Here is a 17,214-nt window from a genome sequence, read left to right as displayed (position 1 = left end):
CCTCATTTACTCGTCAATATCCTAATTTGAGGCTTTTCCCCACCTGTTTGTTTTTCAGGTGAGAAAATTGAGCCTAGAGAAGGTAAAGGACTGGTCCACGTCCCACAGCACAGAGCCAGGGCTAGAATTCAGCCCCCCGGCTTTCAAGCTGAAAGCTTTTCCATAATTGAAATTAGCTCCATTTCTGATCTGGGGGAGTGGGCACCCCCATTCACAGAGCTCTGTGTTTGTGACTCTGCATGGGGCGAGGGCAGGGAGGGGCTCCTTAATATCCAAGCTGGGAGATTTCAGGCCCTGAGGCTGCTCCAGGCCCTCACATCCAGGGCCATTCCAGGAAATTATGGGAGCCTGAGAGACAGTAAATATTGGAGCAAATATGGGAGCCTGAGAGACAGAGTAAACATTGTACTTCTTTGAGAAGTACAATGAAAAAGAAAGAGAAGAGAAATGCCTGCCAAAAATGTTAGCAAGAGTAGCCCCTCCTCTCCAGGGACCTGGCAGAACTCCAGGATTGTTCTGTCTCCTGGAAATGACCCAAAAGGAAGTGCTATGAGAAGTGCTTTGGATTAGAGACCATAAAGACCACAACAGGTGTGAGTTCTCTCCTCTGGATGCTGTTTTCCATCTACCCTGGAAACCATCACCCAGCCTCCTACCACCTACACCTGCAGAGCATTGGTCCTATAATGAACTTCCTGCCAAGCCATGTTCTCCTAAGACAGCTCAGGCAGAAGCACTTTGGAGGGAATGTTTTCCATTCTCCTTCGCACACTGGTGCAGATTAGGTCAGAAAGGAATTTTTAGTGAACAGCCCCAGCTTGCACGACTCCTTCTAAAGGGTGCAGAAGGGCCTGCCTGGTGGTGTGTTTTCTACTGATCTGCCTTTGGAAAATCTGTAAGCAAAACATTTCAACCACAACTGGATGAGCTATGTCTCTTCATTACCACTTCTCTTTCCCTACACATTGCCCCAGGTGGCATTTAAAAGGCCACGAGCATTTCTAGGATTTGGCTAAAGGGAAGTTGAGTCACAATGCATTTTATTAGAATGTATATGACATATCTATGTCACTTGAAACATAAATATAAAATCATAAAATATAAAGGGGTACAGTATTATAGGTCATGATAAAAGAGAAAATTAATAAAAATGTCCTGCTACTATTTCTGTAGCACTTGTGCTTTTTACCTCCTTTTTAAATTTTGTAATTTCTTGTGAGTTCTTTTCCCTACCTAAATAAATACTATTCTTTGTTGTGGTTTTTTTATTCATAATGTTCTGTTCTTAGTCATAGAAGACAACAAAAATTGTATAAGCTTCAGGCTAAGCAAACCTGGATCCATCCTTAGACTAAATGCTAAATAAATGTAAAGGAAGGAGGCCCTGGACTAGCCTGGGTGACGCAGCTGACCAGGAAAGGTCCATAGGACCCACCCAGAGCAATTTTCTGAGAAGGTGGTAACCCAAAGAAACTGTTTCTAAGCTTCTGGAGAATCCGAGCGGGGCAGGAAGTGGTGGTAGAGAGTGTAAAAGATGAGATGTGAGAAAATGAGAGGAGGCTCTCCAAGGACACATTTTCCAGGCTTCCCAATTTTTCCCAGGTCATCTCCATGGTCTAAGGACTCCATTTTACCCAGGAAGATTTTAACAGTCCACATAAGCACAAAAAGGACTTTATGGTTGGAAAAAAGTGATTCTACTGGTTTTAGCAACTGTTCACTTCAGTGATGCTACAAAGGAGCAGGGCAGGTACCTTCACAACTTTAGTGAACAGGTTCCAAGTCATGTGTTTGGATCAGTGAATGTTTGCTGTCTTGGGAGCTGAGAACAAAATTCCTCTTCTCTATTCATTGGTAGCCCTTCCTCAGTACCAGTTGCCATATTAATTGCCCTGGCAGGACCAGGGCTGGGCTTCAACTAGGCCAATCAGAACTCTTCCCTGGAATTTTAACATGAGCAACTAGTCAGAGTAGTACTCACTCACTCTTGAGTGGTAAGTGTTTGGATGTCTAGCAGCCCTGTCAAAGTCTGCTGTTAATTTTATGTGTCAACTTGTCTGGATTAAGGGATGCCCGGATAGCTGGTGAGACATTACAGGTGTGTCTGGAGTGTTTCCAGAAAAGACTGTAGTAAGTAAAGATCTCCCTCCCCATTGTGGGCAGCCACCAGCCTATCTGTTGAGGATTCAAATAGAACAAAAAGGATAAAGGAAACATGAAATCTCTTTCTTCTTGGGTGGGTCACCCCCCTTCTTATGCCCTCAGACCTTGCTGCTCCTGGTTCCCCAGATTTCAGACTCCATCTAGGACTTACAGCATTGGCTTCCCACCCTCCACCCCACATCCCATAGATAGCTTTGCACTCAGTCCAAATCACACTACCATAGTTCCCTATTCTCCGGCATGCAAATGGTAGATCATGGGACTTCTTGGACTCCAATTCTACAGGAGCCAATTTCTATAACAAATCTCATTTTCTATATGGCCATACACATCCGATTCTTTCTGCTTCTTTGGAGAACTATGCCTAATAAAAACTGCAAGAACCTCTCTGAGAAAATGAAGCTCAGACATTGTCAGAGTCCTGTCCTCAAACCGGGAGGAGAGCAGCCTATACTTAGACCTGAGCTTTGGAGGATGGAGCCTGGCTCCTTTGAAAAGATAAATAAGATTGAAAAGTCCTTAGCCAAACTAACCAAAAGAAAAAGAGAGAAAACAGAAATTAATAAATTTGGATATGAAAAAGGAAAAATCACCAGATACATTTCAGAAATCTAGCAGATCATTAGGGACTATTTTGACAACTTAGATTCCAATAAATTGGAAAACCTAGAAGAAATGGATATATTTCTAGACAAATATATTTGGCAAAATTGAATCAAAAGAACATTAAAAACATGAACATACTAATAACTTGTAATGAGATAGAATCAGTAATAAAAAGCCTTTCAATGAAGAAAAGCCCAAGACCAGATGGATTTTCAGCAGGTTTCTATGAAACCTTTAAAAAACAACTAATGCCCAAACTCCTCAAATTATCCGATGAAATAGAAAGAGATGGCCTCTCCTGGAAGTGGTCCACATGCTTACACCATGATCTACTTGGGCACCAGGGGAGGTTCTAATATTTGTTAAAATTAGGGACATGGTAGGAACTGTGTCTTGCACCGGGCTGTGGACACCAGGAGGAGGTTCTCTGCATGGTGCTAGGCCGAGATGGATCTGCTCAGGGCCCAACAGCTGGCAACAGAGCTGGAAGTGGAGATGATGGTGGGCATGCACAACAGAATGACCAGTGCCTGCCTCCAGAAGTGTGTGTCTCTCCACTATAAGGAAGCAGAACTGTCCAAAGGCATGATTTGGACATTCATGAATGGATGGGCAAAAAGTCTACAGAGTTGTCTATGCAGAATGAAGAGGTGATGAAGAGTGTGCAGCAGAGCTCTGGTCCTGCATGAGGCCCTCAGACAGCATATACCTGGGGTGCACCTTGCTTCTCCCCACTTATTTAATAAAAATGCCCCCTATTGGGTGTCATGTGAAGACTGCCAGGCCTAGGCTCTCTCTGGAGCATCTCCAGGAGCTCGTATTGTGGCAGAGCTATCTTGTAGAAGGGATATTTGTCACACTGATATGTAAATGTGTGTGTGTGTGTGTGTGTGTGTTTTAAAGCAAGTTTGTTGACACCTACAAAAAAAAGGGATGAAACACTTCCAAATTCATTCTATTAATCCAGGATTACACACATAACAAAACCAGATAAGGACACATCTAATGTAGGAAACTACATTAGAAAACTACAGACCAATACCCCTGATAAACTTAGATGCAAAAATATTTAATAAAATATTAACAAATCATGTTCAAGAACATATTAAGAAGATTGTACACCACAACCAAGTTGGTTTCATTCCAGCAATAGGATGGTTTCATATAAGCAAATCAGTAAATGTAATTCCTCATATAAACAGAATTAAGAAAAAAATCACTTAGTCATTTCAATAGGTCTTCAACAAAATTCAGCACCCATTCATGATTAAAAACACAGAAGAAACTAGGCATAGAAACAACCTACCTCAACATCATAAAAGCTATATGTAAAAATCCCAAAGCCAACCTCAGAGTAAATGGGGAAAAACTGAAAGCATTTCCTTCAAAAGCTGGGACAAGATAAGGACATCCACTCTCACCACTCTATTTAATATAGTGCTCTAGCTAGAGCAGTTAAGGAAGAGAAGGAAATAAAAGGAGTAAAATAGGGAAAAAAGAAGACAAATTATCACTGTTTACAGATGATATGATCCTATACCTAGAAGATCAAAAAATCCACCAAAAGACTGCTAGAGCCAATATGCAAATTTGACAAATAGCATGACACAAAATCAGCATACAAAAATCAATAGCTTTTCTATATACAATGAATCAGCTGACAAAGAAATCAGGTAAACAGTTACATTCACAATAGCTTCAAAAAAATAAAATGAAATGCCTAGGAATAAATCTAACTAAGGGGGTAAAAGACCTCTACAATGAAACCTATAAATCATTGAAGAAAGAAATTGAGGAAGACATCAGAATATGGAAAGACCTTCCATATTCATGGATAGGCAGTATTAATTTTGTGGAAATGGCCATGCTACCAAAAAGCAATATATAGATTCCATAAAATCCCCAACAAAATACCAATTACAGTCTTCACACAACTAGAAGAAACAGTCCTAAATTCATTTGGAAGAATAGAAAACCCAGAATAGCCAAAGCAGTTTTAAACCAAAAAAGCAATGCTAGACGCAATACAATACCTGACTTCAAATTATACTACAGAGCTATAGTAACAAAAACTGCATGGTACTGACATACAAACAGACACATAAACTAATGGTATAGAATAGAAGACACAGAGACAAATCCTCACATCTCTAGTCATCTGATCCTTGACAAAGGTGCAAAAAACATACATTGTAGAAAGGACAGTTATTTTAACAAACAATGCTGTATGTAGAATAATGAAACTAGATATGTAGAATAATGAAACTAAACCCTTATTTCTCATGCTGCACAAAAATCAACTCAAAATGGATCAAAGACCTAGGAATCAAAAACTATACAAATCCTAAAAGAAAACACAGAGTCAATACTCTAGCATAAGGCACAGGCAATGACTTTCTCAGTAGGACCGCTAAAGTTCAGGAATAATGCCAAGAATTAATAAATGGAATGATTTCAAATTAATTTCTGCACAGCAAAGGAAACAATTAGGAATGTGAAGAGAAAAATCTACAGAATGGGAGAAAATCTTTGCTGGCTACTCATCTAACAGAATTAATATACAGATATATAAAGAACTCAAGAAACTTTACACCAAAAATCAAATAATCCAGTTAATAAATGGGGAAATGAATTAGACACTTCTCAAAAGAAAAAATACAAATGGCCAACAAACACATGAAAAAAATGTATTATCAAGTAGGGAAATGCAAATCAAGGCTACACTGAGATTTCATCTCACTTCAGTTAGAATGGCAATCATCAAGAATGCAAATAATAATAAATGCTAAAGAGGATGTAGAGAAAAAGGAACACTTTACACTATTGATGAGGTTGTAAATGAATACATCCATTATGCAAATCAGTATGAAGGTTCCTCAAAAGACTAGGCATGGAACCAGCATATGACACAGCTATACCACTTCTCAGTATTTACTCTCAAGAATTAAAGTCAACTTACTAAACAGGGATACATGTATACCCATCTTATAGCAGCACAATTCACCACAGCCAAACTATGGAAACAAACTAGGTGTCCATCAATGAATGAATGGATAAAGAAAGTGATATATATATATATAGATAGATAGATAGATAGATAGATAGATATAGATATAGATATATAGATATAGATACAGATATAGATATATTTTTTCAGACCTAAAGAAAGATATGAAATTATGTCATTTGCAGGAGAATGGATGGAACTAGAGACCATTATGTTAAGTGACATAAGTCAAACTCAAAAGGTCAAGGGTTATATGTTTTCACTCATATGCAGAAGCTAGAGAGGAAAAAGGAAAAGAAAGGTGGTGGTGGTGGGGATCTCGTGAAAATCAAAGGGAGACCAGTAGAGGAAAAGGACTAAGAAGGAGGGAGGGTGGAAGTGCTGGGGATGACATTGACCAAATTAAATTACTTTATTATGTGCACATAGGAATATGTGATTTAAAAATCCCATCAATATGTACAAATATAATGTACCATAAGAAAAAGAAAGACTAAGAGAAAACTCTCAGATGCTGTCAGAGTCCTGCCCTCCCCACCAGGACAGGTATGCAGCCTACACTTAGCTCTAAGCTCTGGAGTATGGAGCATGGCTTCTTCAGAGAGAGAGGATCAAGGGGAGAGGCCCCCTCCCTATGAGTCTCTCAGCTTCTCTGCTTGAGTGGCCCTGTGCCCATTTGGGCCCCTTTCCAGTCCTGATGTGCTAGAGCAGACAATGAAGGAATGGTGCACCCCCAGGCCTGAAGGTTAGCAAAGGGCCAGCTGTTGGGGAGTCTGTTGTGGGAAGCTTGGATAAGCAGGTTGGGGTGTCCTCACTCATGCCTGTGAGACCATTTGTGATCTGGAGCAAAACATGAAGTGGGGTGGGTGGGGAACAGGCTGGAGGCTGGTGTCCCAGTACTGCCAGACTCCAAAGGAGAACTCTAAGGAGCCAGAGAAATAAAAATCCAAACCTGGCCTTCCAGGTGGGAAAACAGGGACATGATGTATTTCAGAGCATGTCAGCTTGGGTTATGACTTTCTAACATTCACACATTGAATCTTTGAATCTCCATTGATACAAACAATGCCTGAGCAGAAACAGGGAGAAACAGAGAAAGAGGGAGGTAGCAGAGAGCTCAAAGGCATTTGAGTCCTGGGTTCTTCATGTTCTGGAGACATGGATGTAACCCTGCATTTTTCTTATTTTGTTCTTTTAAGTTAATAAAGAACACATTTTCAGGGCTGTGGCTGTGGCTATGGCTTGGTAGTAGAGCACTTGCCTAGCATGTGTGAGGCGCTAGATTCAATTCTCAGCACCACATATAAATAAATGAATAAAATAAAGATCCATCAACATCTAAAAAAAAATTTTTCCCATAAGCCAATCTGGATTTGTGTTACTGTCCATCAAGATTCTGGCTAATACAGATCATCAGTCTTGAGTTGGAGATAAATAGAGAGAGGGAAAGAGGTAAATGGATGGAGCACCCCTCTATTACACCACTCCAGCTTCCTACCCATCTCCCCAGCTGCGGGCCATGCAGACCTTGATGATAGTTGGCTGGTAAGTCAAAATCCAGGGGGAGTATTTTTACTTACCTGACCCCAAAAAGCACTTGCAGGAGAGTGCAGATGCCAGAGACAAAGAAGATGGTGCTGATCAGGTAGCTCTGAGTCAGGGGGTCATGCTGCAAGCACAGATCCTTAGCCAGGATGAGTGGCACTGCTACCATTCCTCCCAGGGCTGTGAGGAAGTGCTAGGGACAGAGACAGGATGTGAGCGTGTGAATTCTGTGACTATACCCAGAAAGGATGCAACCCTACCCTTAACAAGGATGCCCTTCCCAGGTCCAGTCTCAAGAGCTTTGCAGAGGTCCAGCCATGAGTGAGGGGCAAACATCTGAACTAGGCATGGGAAACAGTGACCCCACCAGAGGAACTGGGCTGTGAGAGCAGGGCTCAGGAATCAGGAACTGGTATCCTAGGAAAGAAACTGAGGCAGAAACATAAGCACAGGTGGGCATAACAGGAACCAAATGAGGGCCTAAGAATAAGACCATAGCAAGGGGCTCCTCACTCCATGACGCAACAGTGAGAGCCATTGACAAGGAAGGCCTGAGCATTCACTTGGAGCCACTGGCCCACGGCTGTTTGAGGTCTCCTGAAAGGACAGAGTTAGACCCAGAGTTCAGGACAGGACAGAGCTCATAGCTGACGGCCTCAGTTATGCACAGGGTAAATTACATGTACATGAGTAATAGCCAGGAGATAAATAGAAGACAGTTAGAGATAGAGTATATACATAGAAACATAGCTAGAAGGAGAGCAGGTAGATTGATAGGGGGCCAAGCAATCAATACTGTCTCACACACTCTAGCTCCAGAGCAGAAACATTGAGCAGGTCTTAAGGGGTTTTCATGGGCTGTGGCCATTTCTGTTCTGAGCCACACCAAGTGTCCAGTGTGTGGCTTCAATCCCCACACAAAGCTGACCATGGAGCCAGGTGTTCTGGCACATGCCTTTAATCCCAGCTACTAGAGAGGCTGAGGCAGGAGGATCACAAGTTCAAGGCCAGCCTCAGAAACTTAGAGAGACCCTGTCTCAAAATAAAAATAAAATGTAAAAAAGGAATGGAGATGTACCTCAGTGGGAGAGTGAGCTCTGGTTCAATCCCTAGTGTCCACCAAAAAATCTGACCAATGAGCCAAATGTTCTGAGAACAAAGACACATGAAGCCACCTGCTTCTTTCCTTTGCTCCGATCCTCCCCATGCTCTGCTGAGCTGGGCCATGCCTCTGCTGGCACAGTCACAGGGCCTCCTATTGTTGTTGGAATAACTTTCAGTTTCCAGCTAGCAGCTAGCAGCTATGAGCAGCTCGGAGTGCTTGAAGAATCTACACTCGTTCGGTCCTGATAGGAACAGGATGGGATGCTCTGCTCTAGGGAGCCGTTAGTGAAACCACATCCATAGCACTTGTGGTTAGCATTGCCAAGCTGCCAGGCCAGGAAACTGATAGCCAGGAGCTTCCACATGGAACTTCTAACTTAGAAACCCCCTCCCCAGAGAGAAAGACCCTTCCTGATAATAGCAATATTTAGAGCATCTTCATAGTGTGGTTACATTAGGCATCAGATGATTGGCTTATGGATACTATATTGCTTGTGTATGATTGATGTGCACTACGCACTTGAACCCTATAACAATTGTATGCATTCCAAAAATAAACTGAGCTACTGGACAACGACCTGAGGTGGGTCTCCAGCCAGTTCTCTCACCAGCGCCTGGAGTCTGTGTGTTGATTCCGCGTCCCTCGCCCCCATGACAAGGTAGCCAAGCAACTAACTGACCAGAACCACAGCATGTTGTGGGTGCTGATAGGATCCCTCTGATTTGCAGCAAATGTACCATTGCAGGTTCACCCAGTAGAGTGGGGGTCTACCTCATCCTATAAGAATAGGGCCTAGTGAAGGAAGGTTAGGCAGGCTTGGTTTGCTTTGGTTACAAAAGTTAGCTGCTGGGCCAGTCGAGGAATAAACAAGGAATGAAGGAGGAAGAAAGGAGGGAAATTTAAAGCTCACTGTGAGGGGCAGTGCCTTGAAGAGTTCTCTCAAGGTGTCCTTAGGTGGAATGAAGACACAAGGCCCAGAACACCTGACCCTGCCTGTCCCTAGCACTCTTCCTGTCCACAAAACAGCCAGACCTACACAAAAGGAAGCAAAATAAGGCACATTCTTCTGTTCTTATTTTGTTGGGGTTTGATCCGAAATCTCAATGTGAGCTAAATTAGACCAGATAAAAATTAGGATTTTTTAAGAATATTAAGGAAAAACTAAAATCGTCTATACACTGCATGCACCCGTTTTTCCACACCCCATATACCCTCAGGGAAAATGGAGTCTCAGAATGTGTACTACTCCAGCAGGACACAGGATTGGCCCTCTGAGAAGGATAGGAGGTAGGTTCCACTGCCTAAGATGGGACAGTCCTGGGTGCCAGGAAGAACCTTGGGCCACAGCACCTAGGGACAGGGACCCCCACATCTCTCCAGCCATATGAGTGGAAATAGCAATGGAAGGAAAATGGAAGTGAAATCCACGGCCAGGTTTCTTTAAGGGGACAGTTCCAGCTCCTGTTACCATGCCAAGCAATGTCTCAAAAGGACCAGAGGATTATGTAGTGAGGTTAATCCCCTCGTTGAATGTTCTGGAATAATCCAACTAGTATGAAGAGCACCTGTCTTTAGCAGAAGAAGGTGGGATGAGATATGTGTTGGAAGCAGAGCAGACTTTGAACTCCCACTAAAAGAAAAGTCGCCCACTCTTCTTTCCTTGATTAACCTGACAACTTCAACAAACCATAATCAGTGAGGGGTGAACTGCCCCTTAAGGAAGAGGAGTGGGGGCTCCAGAGAAGAAATGTCGATATATATGTAGGTTCCCTTCGACAATCCTTGCCATCACTCCCAAGTCCCTTTGGGATACATGACATGAGATGTCTCATCCTTCATGACCTCTTATCAATGTTCTTGACCTTCCAACAGCCAGGTCAATACAAGACACAAGATTGTCTAGGCCAAACATCGACCAGTGTTTCATTTCCTACCTCATATTTGTCCAACAACAAGGGATGACCACAATTATCAGGGTCAACTCCCTCTTCTTAGAAAAAAAAATCTTTTTCTCCCTTTTCAGGGCTGATAACTGAACTCATCACCTACCCATATTCTAGGCAGGTGCTGTGCCACTAGGCAGGGCTGGCACCAGGAAGCTATTGAGCCTAGCACTTCTCTGACTTCATCTACATGATGTAGACTTAACCAAGCCATTGATCCCAGTCCAGAGAACAATGGAATAGTCTGTGTCATTGATGTGACCAGTCAGCTCAGCATGAGGAAGAATCCTTTTGTAATAACACATTTCCATCCCCAAATGCCCAGAGACAGGGAGATTAAAGGGGATTGAGTTCCCCTGAAGGTCAAGCATATGGAAGACAAGAAGCTAGCTGAAGTCGGCGGTGTTGACAGTTTGACCTGGTTGTGTGACCTGGTAACTTGGGAGGCAGAGCCTCTTGGGACCTAGTGCTTGCAGAGTGGCATTACCTGGATCCCCAAGAAGATGCAGAGATACCACGGTGGGATGTCCAAAACGCCATAGGCCAGGTGGCTACGGGGACTCTTAGGCTGTCCATCCTTTCTTGTGACCTGGCCATCAGTGTGGAAACTGAGCACGCCATCGTCCGTCTGCTAGGAACAAGAGAAGGACACATGTGAGCATTTCAAGAAGAAACAAGAACATTTCCTGACTCCCATTAGATGGTAGGACAGCCTTCCCAGAGCCAGAGGCAGTGGGGCAGGGATAATGTTAGTCAGCAGGTGATATAAGATCAGACTCCACACACTGAGATTTCCTATATTGTGCATCTGCATCCCAGCTTCTGTGTCAAGTCTGGAGCCATGCAAGGGGAGAGCAGGCCTTACCCAAAGGCTTGGCAGACATGAGGCAGCTCTGTGGGGGAGAAGGTGGTAACCTCCAGGGTAGAAGATGGTAGGTTCCCTCATGGTACTTTGCATGTGCTTCCATTGCCAAAGCCCTGTTCCGAGTGTGTTTTATCATAATGGACGGTCTCCATCCTTGTTCTTTCCTGGTTGTGAATATCAGGAAGAACTTACTGAAATTGTCTTCCTTGCCTTCGCAACCCCAGTCTCTCGTGCAGTTCCTGTGCTCAGTGTAGACAGGCTCACTGAATGTAACATGCCAAGGTAAATGATTGCAGTTCACACAGAAGGATTTGTGTCAACAGCCAACTTGTACTCCTCCGGGTTTAACCAACATTAACTCTGAATTGTAGACCCTCTCTCCTACTCCTTCACTGTAGAGCTTATTAGCCTTGGCCAAACTAGTAAGATTTTCAAGTCTCAGTTATTTTATCTATATAAAAGAATTAACACCTCCCTCACAGATGGTTGAGAAAGTTGATTTAATTTTCCAGTACTGGGGATTGAATCCAAGGGAGCTCTACCACTGAACTCCATCCCCAGACATTTTTAATTTTTATTTTGAAACAAGACTTTGAACTTGCCATCCTTTTGCCCCAAAATCCCCAGTGGCTGGGATTATAGGCATGTGCCACCTCACCTGGCTAGAAAATTATATTGCAGGAAGAACCACATAATCCAGGCCAGGCACAGTGTAACTACCCAATAATATTAGCTGCAGTATTTATCAACCTCCTTAAATGGAAGGGCTTTGAATATGGGCTGAGGCCCACAGCTGAGCATCTGACCATGGGTTGTAGGAATATGAAAGCATTGCCTCTGGTGTGGCCAGAAGTGTCAAGGCCACTAGCATGAAGATCGGCCACTCTATGTGAAGTGTCCACAGGGGGACCCTGGTCCCTGGCCAGACCATGGGGGCAGGGTCTGCACTCTTACAGGTATCTCATGGAGACATTTCTGGAAAGAATGTTGAAGTCATCAACTCCAATGCCCACCTCCATGTCTAAGTACCCTGTACTTCAGTCCAGCCTCCAAGAACATTTCTGGAGTAGGGCCACATTGTGACACTGATAGGCAGGTGCTGGGCACCTTGATTCTATGGGCTCCTTCCTACTTAAAAGAATATTAAAATTATATTTGGGGACTACATAGGTATAAAGAGGAATATATTAACATAATAAAATATTTTCTTTGATCGTAAGTGTATTCCCTTCAACTAATTGTAAAAGAAATGAAAATTTTGTCACGGGCCTTTAAAAGTCCTAAGGCCTTGGGAACAGTGCCTACCCAACCCAGTGGATCTGTGATTCTGCTCTGCAGAAGTGGCAGTAGATACAGTGAGTTTGCCACTTGTTTAGATGAGGTAGAAGTCCAGAAAACTGCCAGATCAAAAGCAGGGTGTTTGTCCCACATTCGTGAGTTCAGAACTGTCCCTAGGGAACATTTTACAGAGCCCCCTTCCTTACCCAGGGGCTCCATCTCCAACCCTTCAGTTACTCAAGGTAAAACTATAGAGCAAAAATATTAAATGAATAATTCCAGAAATAAACAAAATGTTTGTAAGTTTTAAATTGCATGCTGTTCCAAATAGCGTGATGAAATCTCATACTCTCCAGCTCCATCCTACTAGGAAGTGAATCATCCCTTTGTCCAACATATCCACACCATATATGCTACCCTCTACTTAAGTATTTAGTAATTGTCTTGGAAGGCTATATGGATGATTCTTGGTACCTGGTTGCACATGAAAAAAAAATCTGTTTTTCCAATTGAGGTCGGCATTGGTCTAAATATAGAGGAATGAACTGCAGGAAGTGGTGAACTTCTGGGAACTTCTCATAAGGGGTATGCAGGAATCTGTAAGGGACAGCAGAGAAAAACAGACAGGAAAGAGAAGGAGGAGAAGGAAAGAAAAGATGTGTGACACAGGCTGATTGATTGATAATTGATTGATTGATTAACTGATTCTAGAAAGGTGACTCAGAGAGGTGCAGGCAGAATACAAAAGAACTTGGACAGATGTGATTCTGTCACTTCCCGGCTCAATGACCCTCGGCACATGACTTCACCTCTCCCAGCCTCAGTCCCACCACCTAGAATCTGGGATAGTCATAAAGGTATCAGAGGCGTGAGCTTTGTGCTGCGTGCTGCCACCACGTCCTGTGTGCCCACGAAGGAATGAGCTGTGGCCCCTACAGCTGTCTGTCCTCCCAGCGAGTTCACTTCATCTTCTCCCATGACCTCACAAAATTCCCAGGAAGGGGAAGGGGAAAAGGGAGAAAGAACCTGGACTGGGAAAACTGGTTGTAACCTGCCCTTTTTTTCCAGAAAAGGAAGAGTGGAGACCAACATCAAAGACTGTCACCAGTCTGAATTCCCAAGTTCTGTCTTTATGTCAATACGGGCCATCTGACACTTATGGAAATCATATCTGCACTGGCTTAAAACAACGGTTTGGGAAATTGATTCTCCATAAAATCCTACTTGAAAAAGTTTAAAACTTACAGCTGGGAAAAGCTTGTCTTCCCTGAGGACACCTGGTTCTCCCTTGGGAAAAACATGTGTCACTTCCATGAAGCCATCAGCTAGTGTTGGGGGAAAGCACGGAGCCCCAGAATGACACCTTGACCTCAATGATACGCGCCTGTCCCCAAACACAATGGCCTCCCTCTCCTTTTGTGGCACTTGGTGTCTGTTTTCCTCGCCTGTTTATAAATACATCTTTTGTTGTAAACTTCCTTAAGTCATCCAAGGAAAGATGTCTGTCATAGAAACAAAACCAGCAGGGACACAGTGGGACACAGTAGACTTAGAGTCTGAGTGTCAGAAAAGAACCCTGAGCATCTTAGACATCCACAGAAACAGGGGACACCTGTATTGCAGAGCAGGAATTCTCCAATGGGGGAGGGAGAGGCCTCTTCTGAGGGCATTTGTGCATGTGACCCACACAGCAGCAGAAGAAAGCCAATGAGCCCCTTCCTGGAGGAAGAATGGATTCTTCGTGAAGAACACTCCAACAATGAGCAACGGTACAAAAGGATGGGCACCAACAACCTCTTCACGTTGACACTACATCTCTCTATTCAATATGTGAACTGTAATTTCACTGGAAGATTTGATCCAAAGAGACATCTACTGAGCCTTGGCATTTTCCAGCACGTTACAAGTTACAAAGATCTTCCAGTGCATCCTCTCCTCTGAATCTCACGACCATCTCATTGTCTCCATTGAGAGAAGAGGAGACAGAGGATCAATGAAGTCACAAGGTGTCTGCATAGTAATCCACCGCATCTCCAGGTATGGAGGGCAGCTGCCCAAGGCTGTGGCCCTCTGGGTACTGGGTGGTCCTTAGCCTCCCAGGAGTAGAAGAACAAGCAAGAGGAAGCCCTGCTGCAGTGGGAGCAGCAACGATCCCCCAGGTGAGGTGGGCCCCTTGCCTCTCTGACACCATGTGTACCTGACACAGCCATCCATTCCTCCCAGGGTCCAGACCCCACCTAACACCGCCATTCACCTACGCTCAGATGAACTGTCCAGGTTTCTCCCACTGTGGCCTCAGCATCCCGCCTCAGGGTCCTTCCTTACCTGGTGCCCTGCTCCAAACCCACTGAAAAGGAGACGCACAGTTGCCCAGAACCACTGCTCTCCGGGTTCCTCATGGAAGCCCAAGCTCTAGGAAACACCACAGCCTTCAGGAAATGGAGGAATGGAGTCTTCAGCTTATCCCCTTGAATTTTTTTTTCTCTGAGAAAAATGGCTGAAATAATTCTGTGGTAAGGCCAGCTGAAGAGCTTTTCTCTCAGTATCCCTCAGCTCTCTCAGAAGCGAGTACTGAGCACCATTTACAAACGCTGACCAGCAATGGGCAGGGCCTGGCAACTGGGCTCCAGGGAACACTTTGTGAGCATAGCCCAGGTTCCCCAGGTTCCCCCATGGCCAGTGTCCCCAGATCCCTTGGCTGTTCCTGGTTGGGGCCACAGCCCTGGCCTCCAGGAAGAGGCTCGTAAGGCCCTGCAGTGGGTGGCAACAAGAACACAGGGTTTCCACTCGGGCCGCCCTGTTATTTTACGTGGCCACCATAGGTTGGAAAGGGTGCTGGGGCTGGGGCCCAAGGACTGGCTGGAGAAGCCTGAGGGTGCTGGACAGTGAAGAGCCGCAGCTCCCTCACCCTTCCAGCAGGACCAGAGTGCCTCCAAGGAGGAAGCTCTTCAGACAGTGCCTCCGAAGCATCGCCCTCTAGTGGAAGTTCTTCCCTCTGACTCTTTGCCCTCACTCCTTCCCAAGCCTTGGAATCCGAAAAACCTTCTCAGAAGAGAAAGTCCAAGGCTGAGAACCCAGAAAAACAACACTCAGTTTCAACAGAGGCCGCCTGGAGGCAAAGGGAAAGCCATCAGCATGGACGGAGCAGGGTCGGGAAATCCAGCCTTCCTCCTCTTCCCACTGCTTCCTGCCACACGCAGAGGAGTGCTCAGGAAAGCCTGTCTGCTGTGATGGTCACCTGAGGTGACAGGCCCTGAGGGAGCTGAGCTTGGAGGCAGGGAGGGAGCTACCATTGCGACTGATAATCCGAACCTGAGCAGCAGGACCCCCCTGGGACTCCCCAGCCTCCTTCCTGCTCCCCTTTTCCTCTCCCCCCCATCTCCACCAGCACTCACCAAGCTGCCATCGTGCCCACAGTTGCTGACCCCAGAGTCCATGGCAAGGTAGGTCTTCTCCTTCTGGCTTCCCCTGGGGAAGCAGGACAGAGAACACTTAGCAAGAGGTGACACAGCTGCCAGACAGAGGGATTAACTGCCCAAAGCCTGACTCAGGGCAGAGGGCGGGGCTCCAGGAGGGAGGGGCATGTAGCTCTGTCACAGACATCCCCTCCAGCCTCCTCCCTCAGGGGACCAACCGAGGTGCATCCAACAGTGGCAAAGCTTTCCTAATTGATAAGTGCAACAGAGAAGTTAATGATCCCCGTGGCACCAAGGACATAAAGCAGAGCACATGCTGGCCAGGGCGTGGCTGGAGAGAACTTGCAGGAAACCAGGCTTCAGGAGGAAAGGGGGAACAGGCGTGGGAGGAGGAGGCTCTGCATTGAACAGGGAGGTTGAGAAGTTTTCTAAACTGAAAAATTTTTTGAGCTAGAATGGAAATCATCACAACGATTAATGAAGGAAAGGCGATTATCTCTTGTCAGAGCAGCAGCTACCCAGGCAAGGGTCTCACTGAAAGGAAAGGACAGGTGTCCAGGGGAGTGAAGGGACAGTGAAGGTCCGCAAGAGGGCAAGCAGGAGAAGGGTTATTTCAACATGTCCCAGCATGTCATAAAACAGTTTCTGTTTCTCAAAGGCGTTGCTCTCCATCTCCTGGATAGAAACTATAAGCCTGCCTGCACCCGAGCAAGATAACTGAAATACCAAGAAGTAACCAAAAGGAGCTTATCAACTTATCCTTAGGTGCTTTTAAGAGAAGGAATGCTAGCCGGGCCTGGTGGTACCCACTTGTAATCCCAGCGGCTCTGGAGGCTGAAGCAAGTGGATGGCAAGTTGAAAGCCATCCTCAGCAACGTAGTGAGACCCTATATCCAAATAAAAAATAAAAAGGCTGGGGAGGTGACTCAGTGGTTAATCCAGGGTTCAATCCCTGGTACTAAAATAAATAAATAGATCCATCGATAGACAGAGGAATGCTGTAAGACTTAAAGGGCATACATTTTTTTTTAAAGAGAATTCTAGCCCCTTTCAGGTACACTGCACCAGGGGTTCTGAGTGCTTCTTTCATTTCTCTTTTTAATAAAATTCCTGCTTATTTGTTTACCTGGCATTTGCAGTATTCATTCTTCAACTCTCTGTAACATGAACCCTGACTCCTGCCGGTAACATCTTAGAAGCTTATCTGGGATCCCCAACCCCCCACTGAAGTAAATCATTTACTCCTGATGATCTTTGATTTCACTAGCTTTTGGAGGAAAACTGGG

General features: G+C 44.8%; 1 protein-coding gene and 1 pseudogene across 6 annotated transcripts in view; one reads left to right on the top strand and one right to left on the bottom strand.

Annotated features, from left to right (window-relative positions):
* LOC124099802 (solute carrier family 23 member 1) overlaps positions 1-16,131 on the bottom strand; it is a 56,745-nt gene extending 40,614 nt beyond the window's left edge. Inside the window, exons 1-3 of one of the 6 annotated variants that reach the window (XM_046455023.2) lie at positions 15,908-16,131; positions 10,857-11,000; positions 7,357-7,514 (exon numbers count right to left, since the gene is read on the bottom strand). In XM_046455023.2, coding sequence (XP_046310979.1) covers positions 7,357-7,514; positions 10,857-11,000; positions 15,908-15,949 — 344 coding nt within the window. In that variant the 5' untranslated portion in view covers positions 15,950-16,131. Of the gene's footprint in view, positions 1-7,356; positions 7,515-10,856; positions 11,001-11,234; positions 11,253-15,907 lie in introns of those variants that run through there. The other 5 variants (XM_046455022.2, XM_046455021.2, XM_046455024.2 and 2 more) reach the window with 5 other exon arrangements.
* LOC124099803 (mitochondrial import inner membrane translocase subunit Tim10-like) lies at positions 3,217-3,458 on the top strand (annotated as a pseudogene).
* Positions 16,132-17,214: the final 1,083 nt, after the last annotated feature.

This window comes from Marmota monax, unplaced genomic scaffold (genome assembly GCF_021218885.2).
Source record: "Marmota monax isolate L192 unplaced genomic scaffold, Marmota_monax_Labrador192_F-V1.1 WCK01_AAM20220418_F8-fsc01219, whole genome shotgun sequence".
Lineage (NCBI taxonomy): Eukaryota > Metazoa > Chordata > Mammalia > Rodentia > Sciuridae > Marmota > Marmota monax.
The sequence above is the reverse complement of the archived record's forward strand: the minus strand, read 5'-3'. Positions and strand labels throughout refer to the sequence as shown.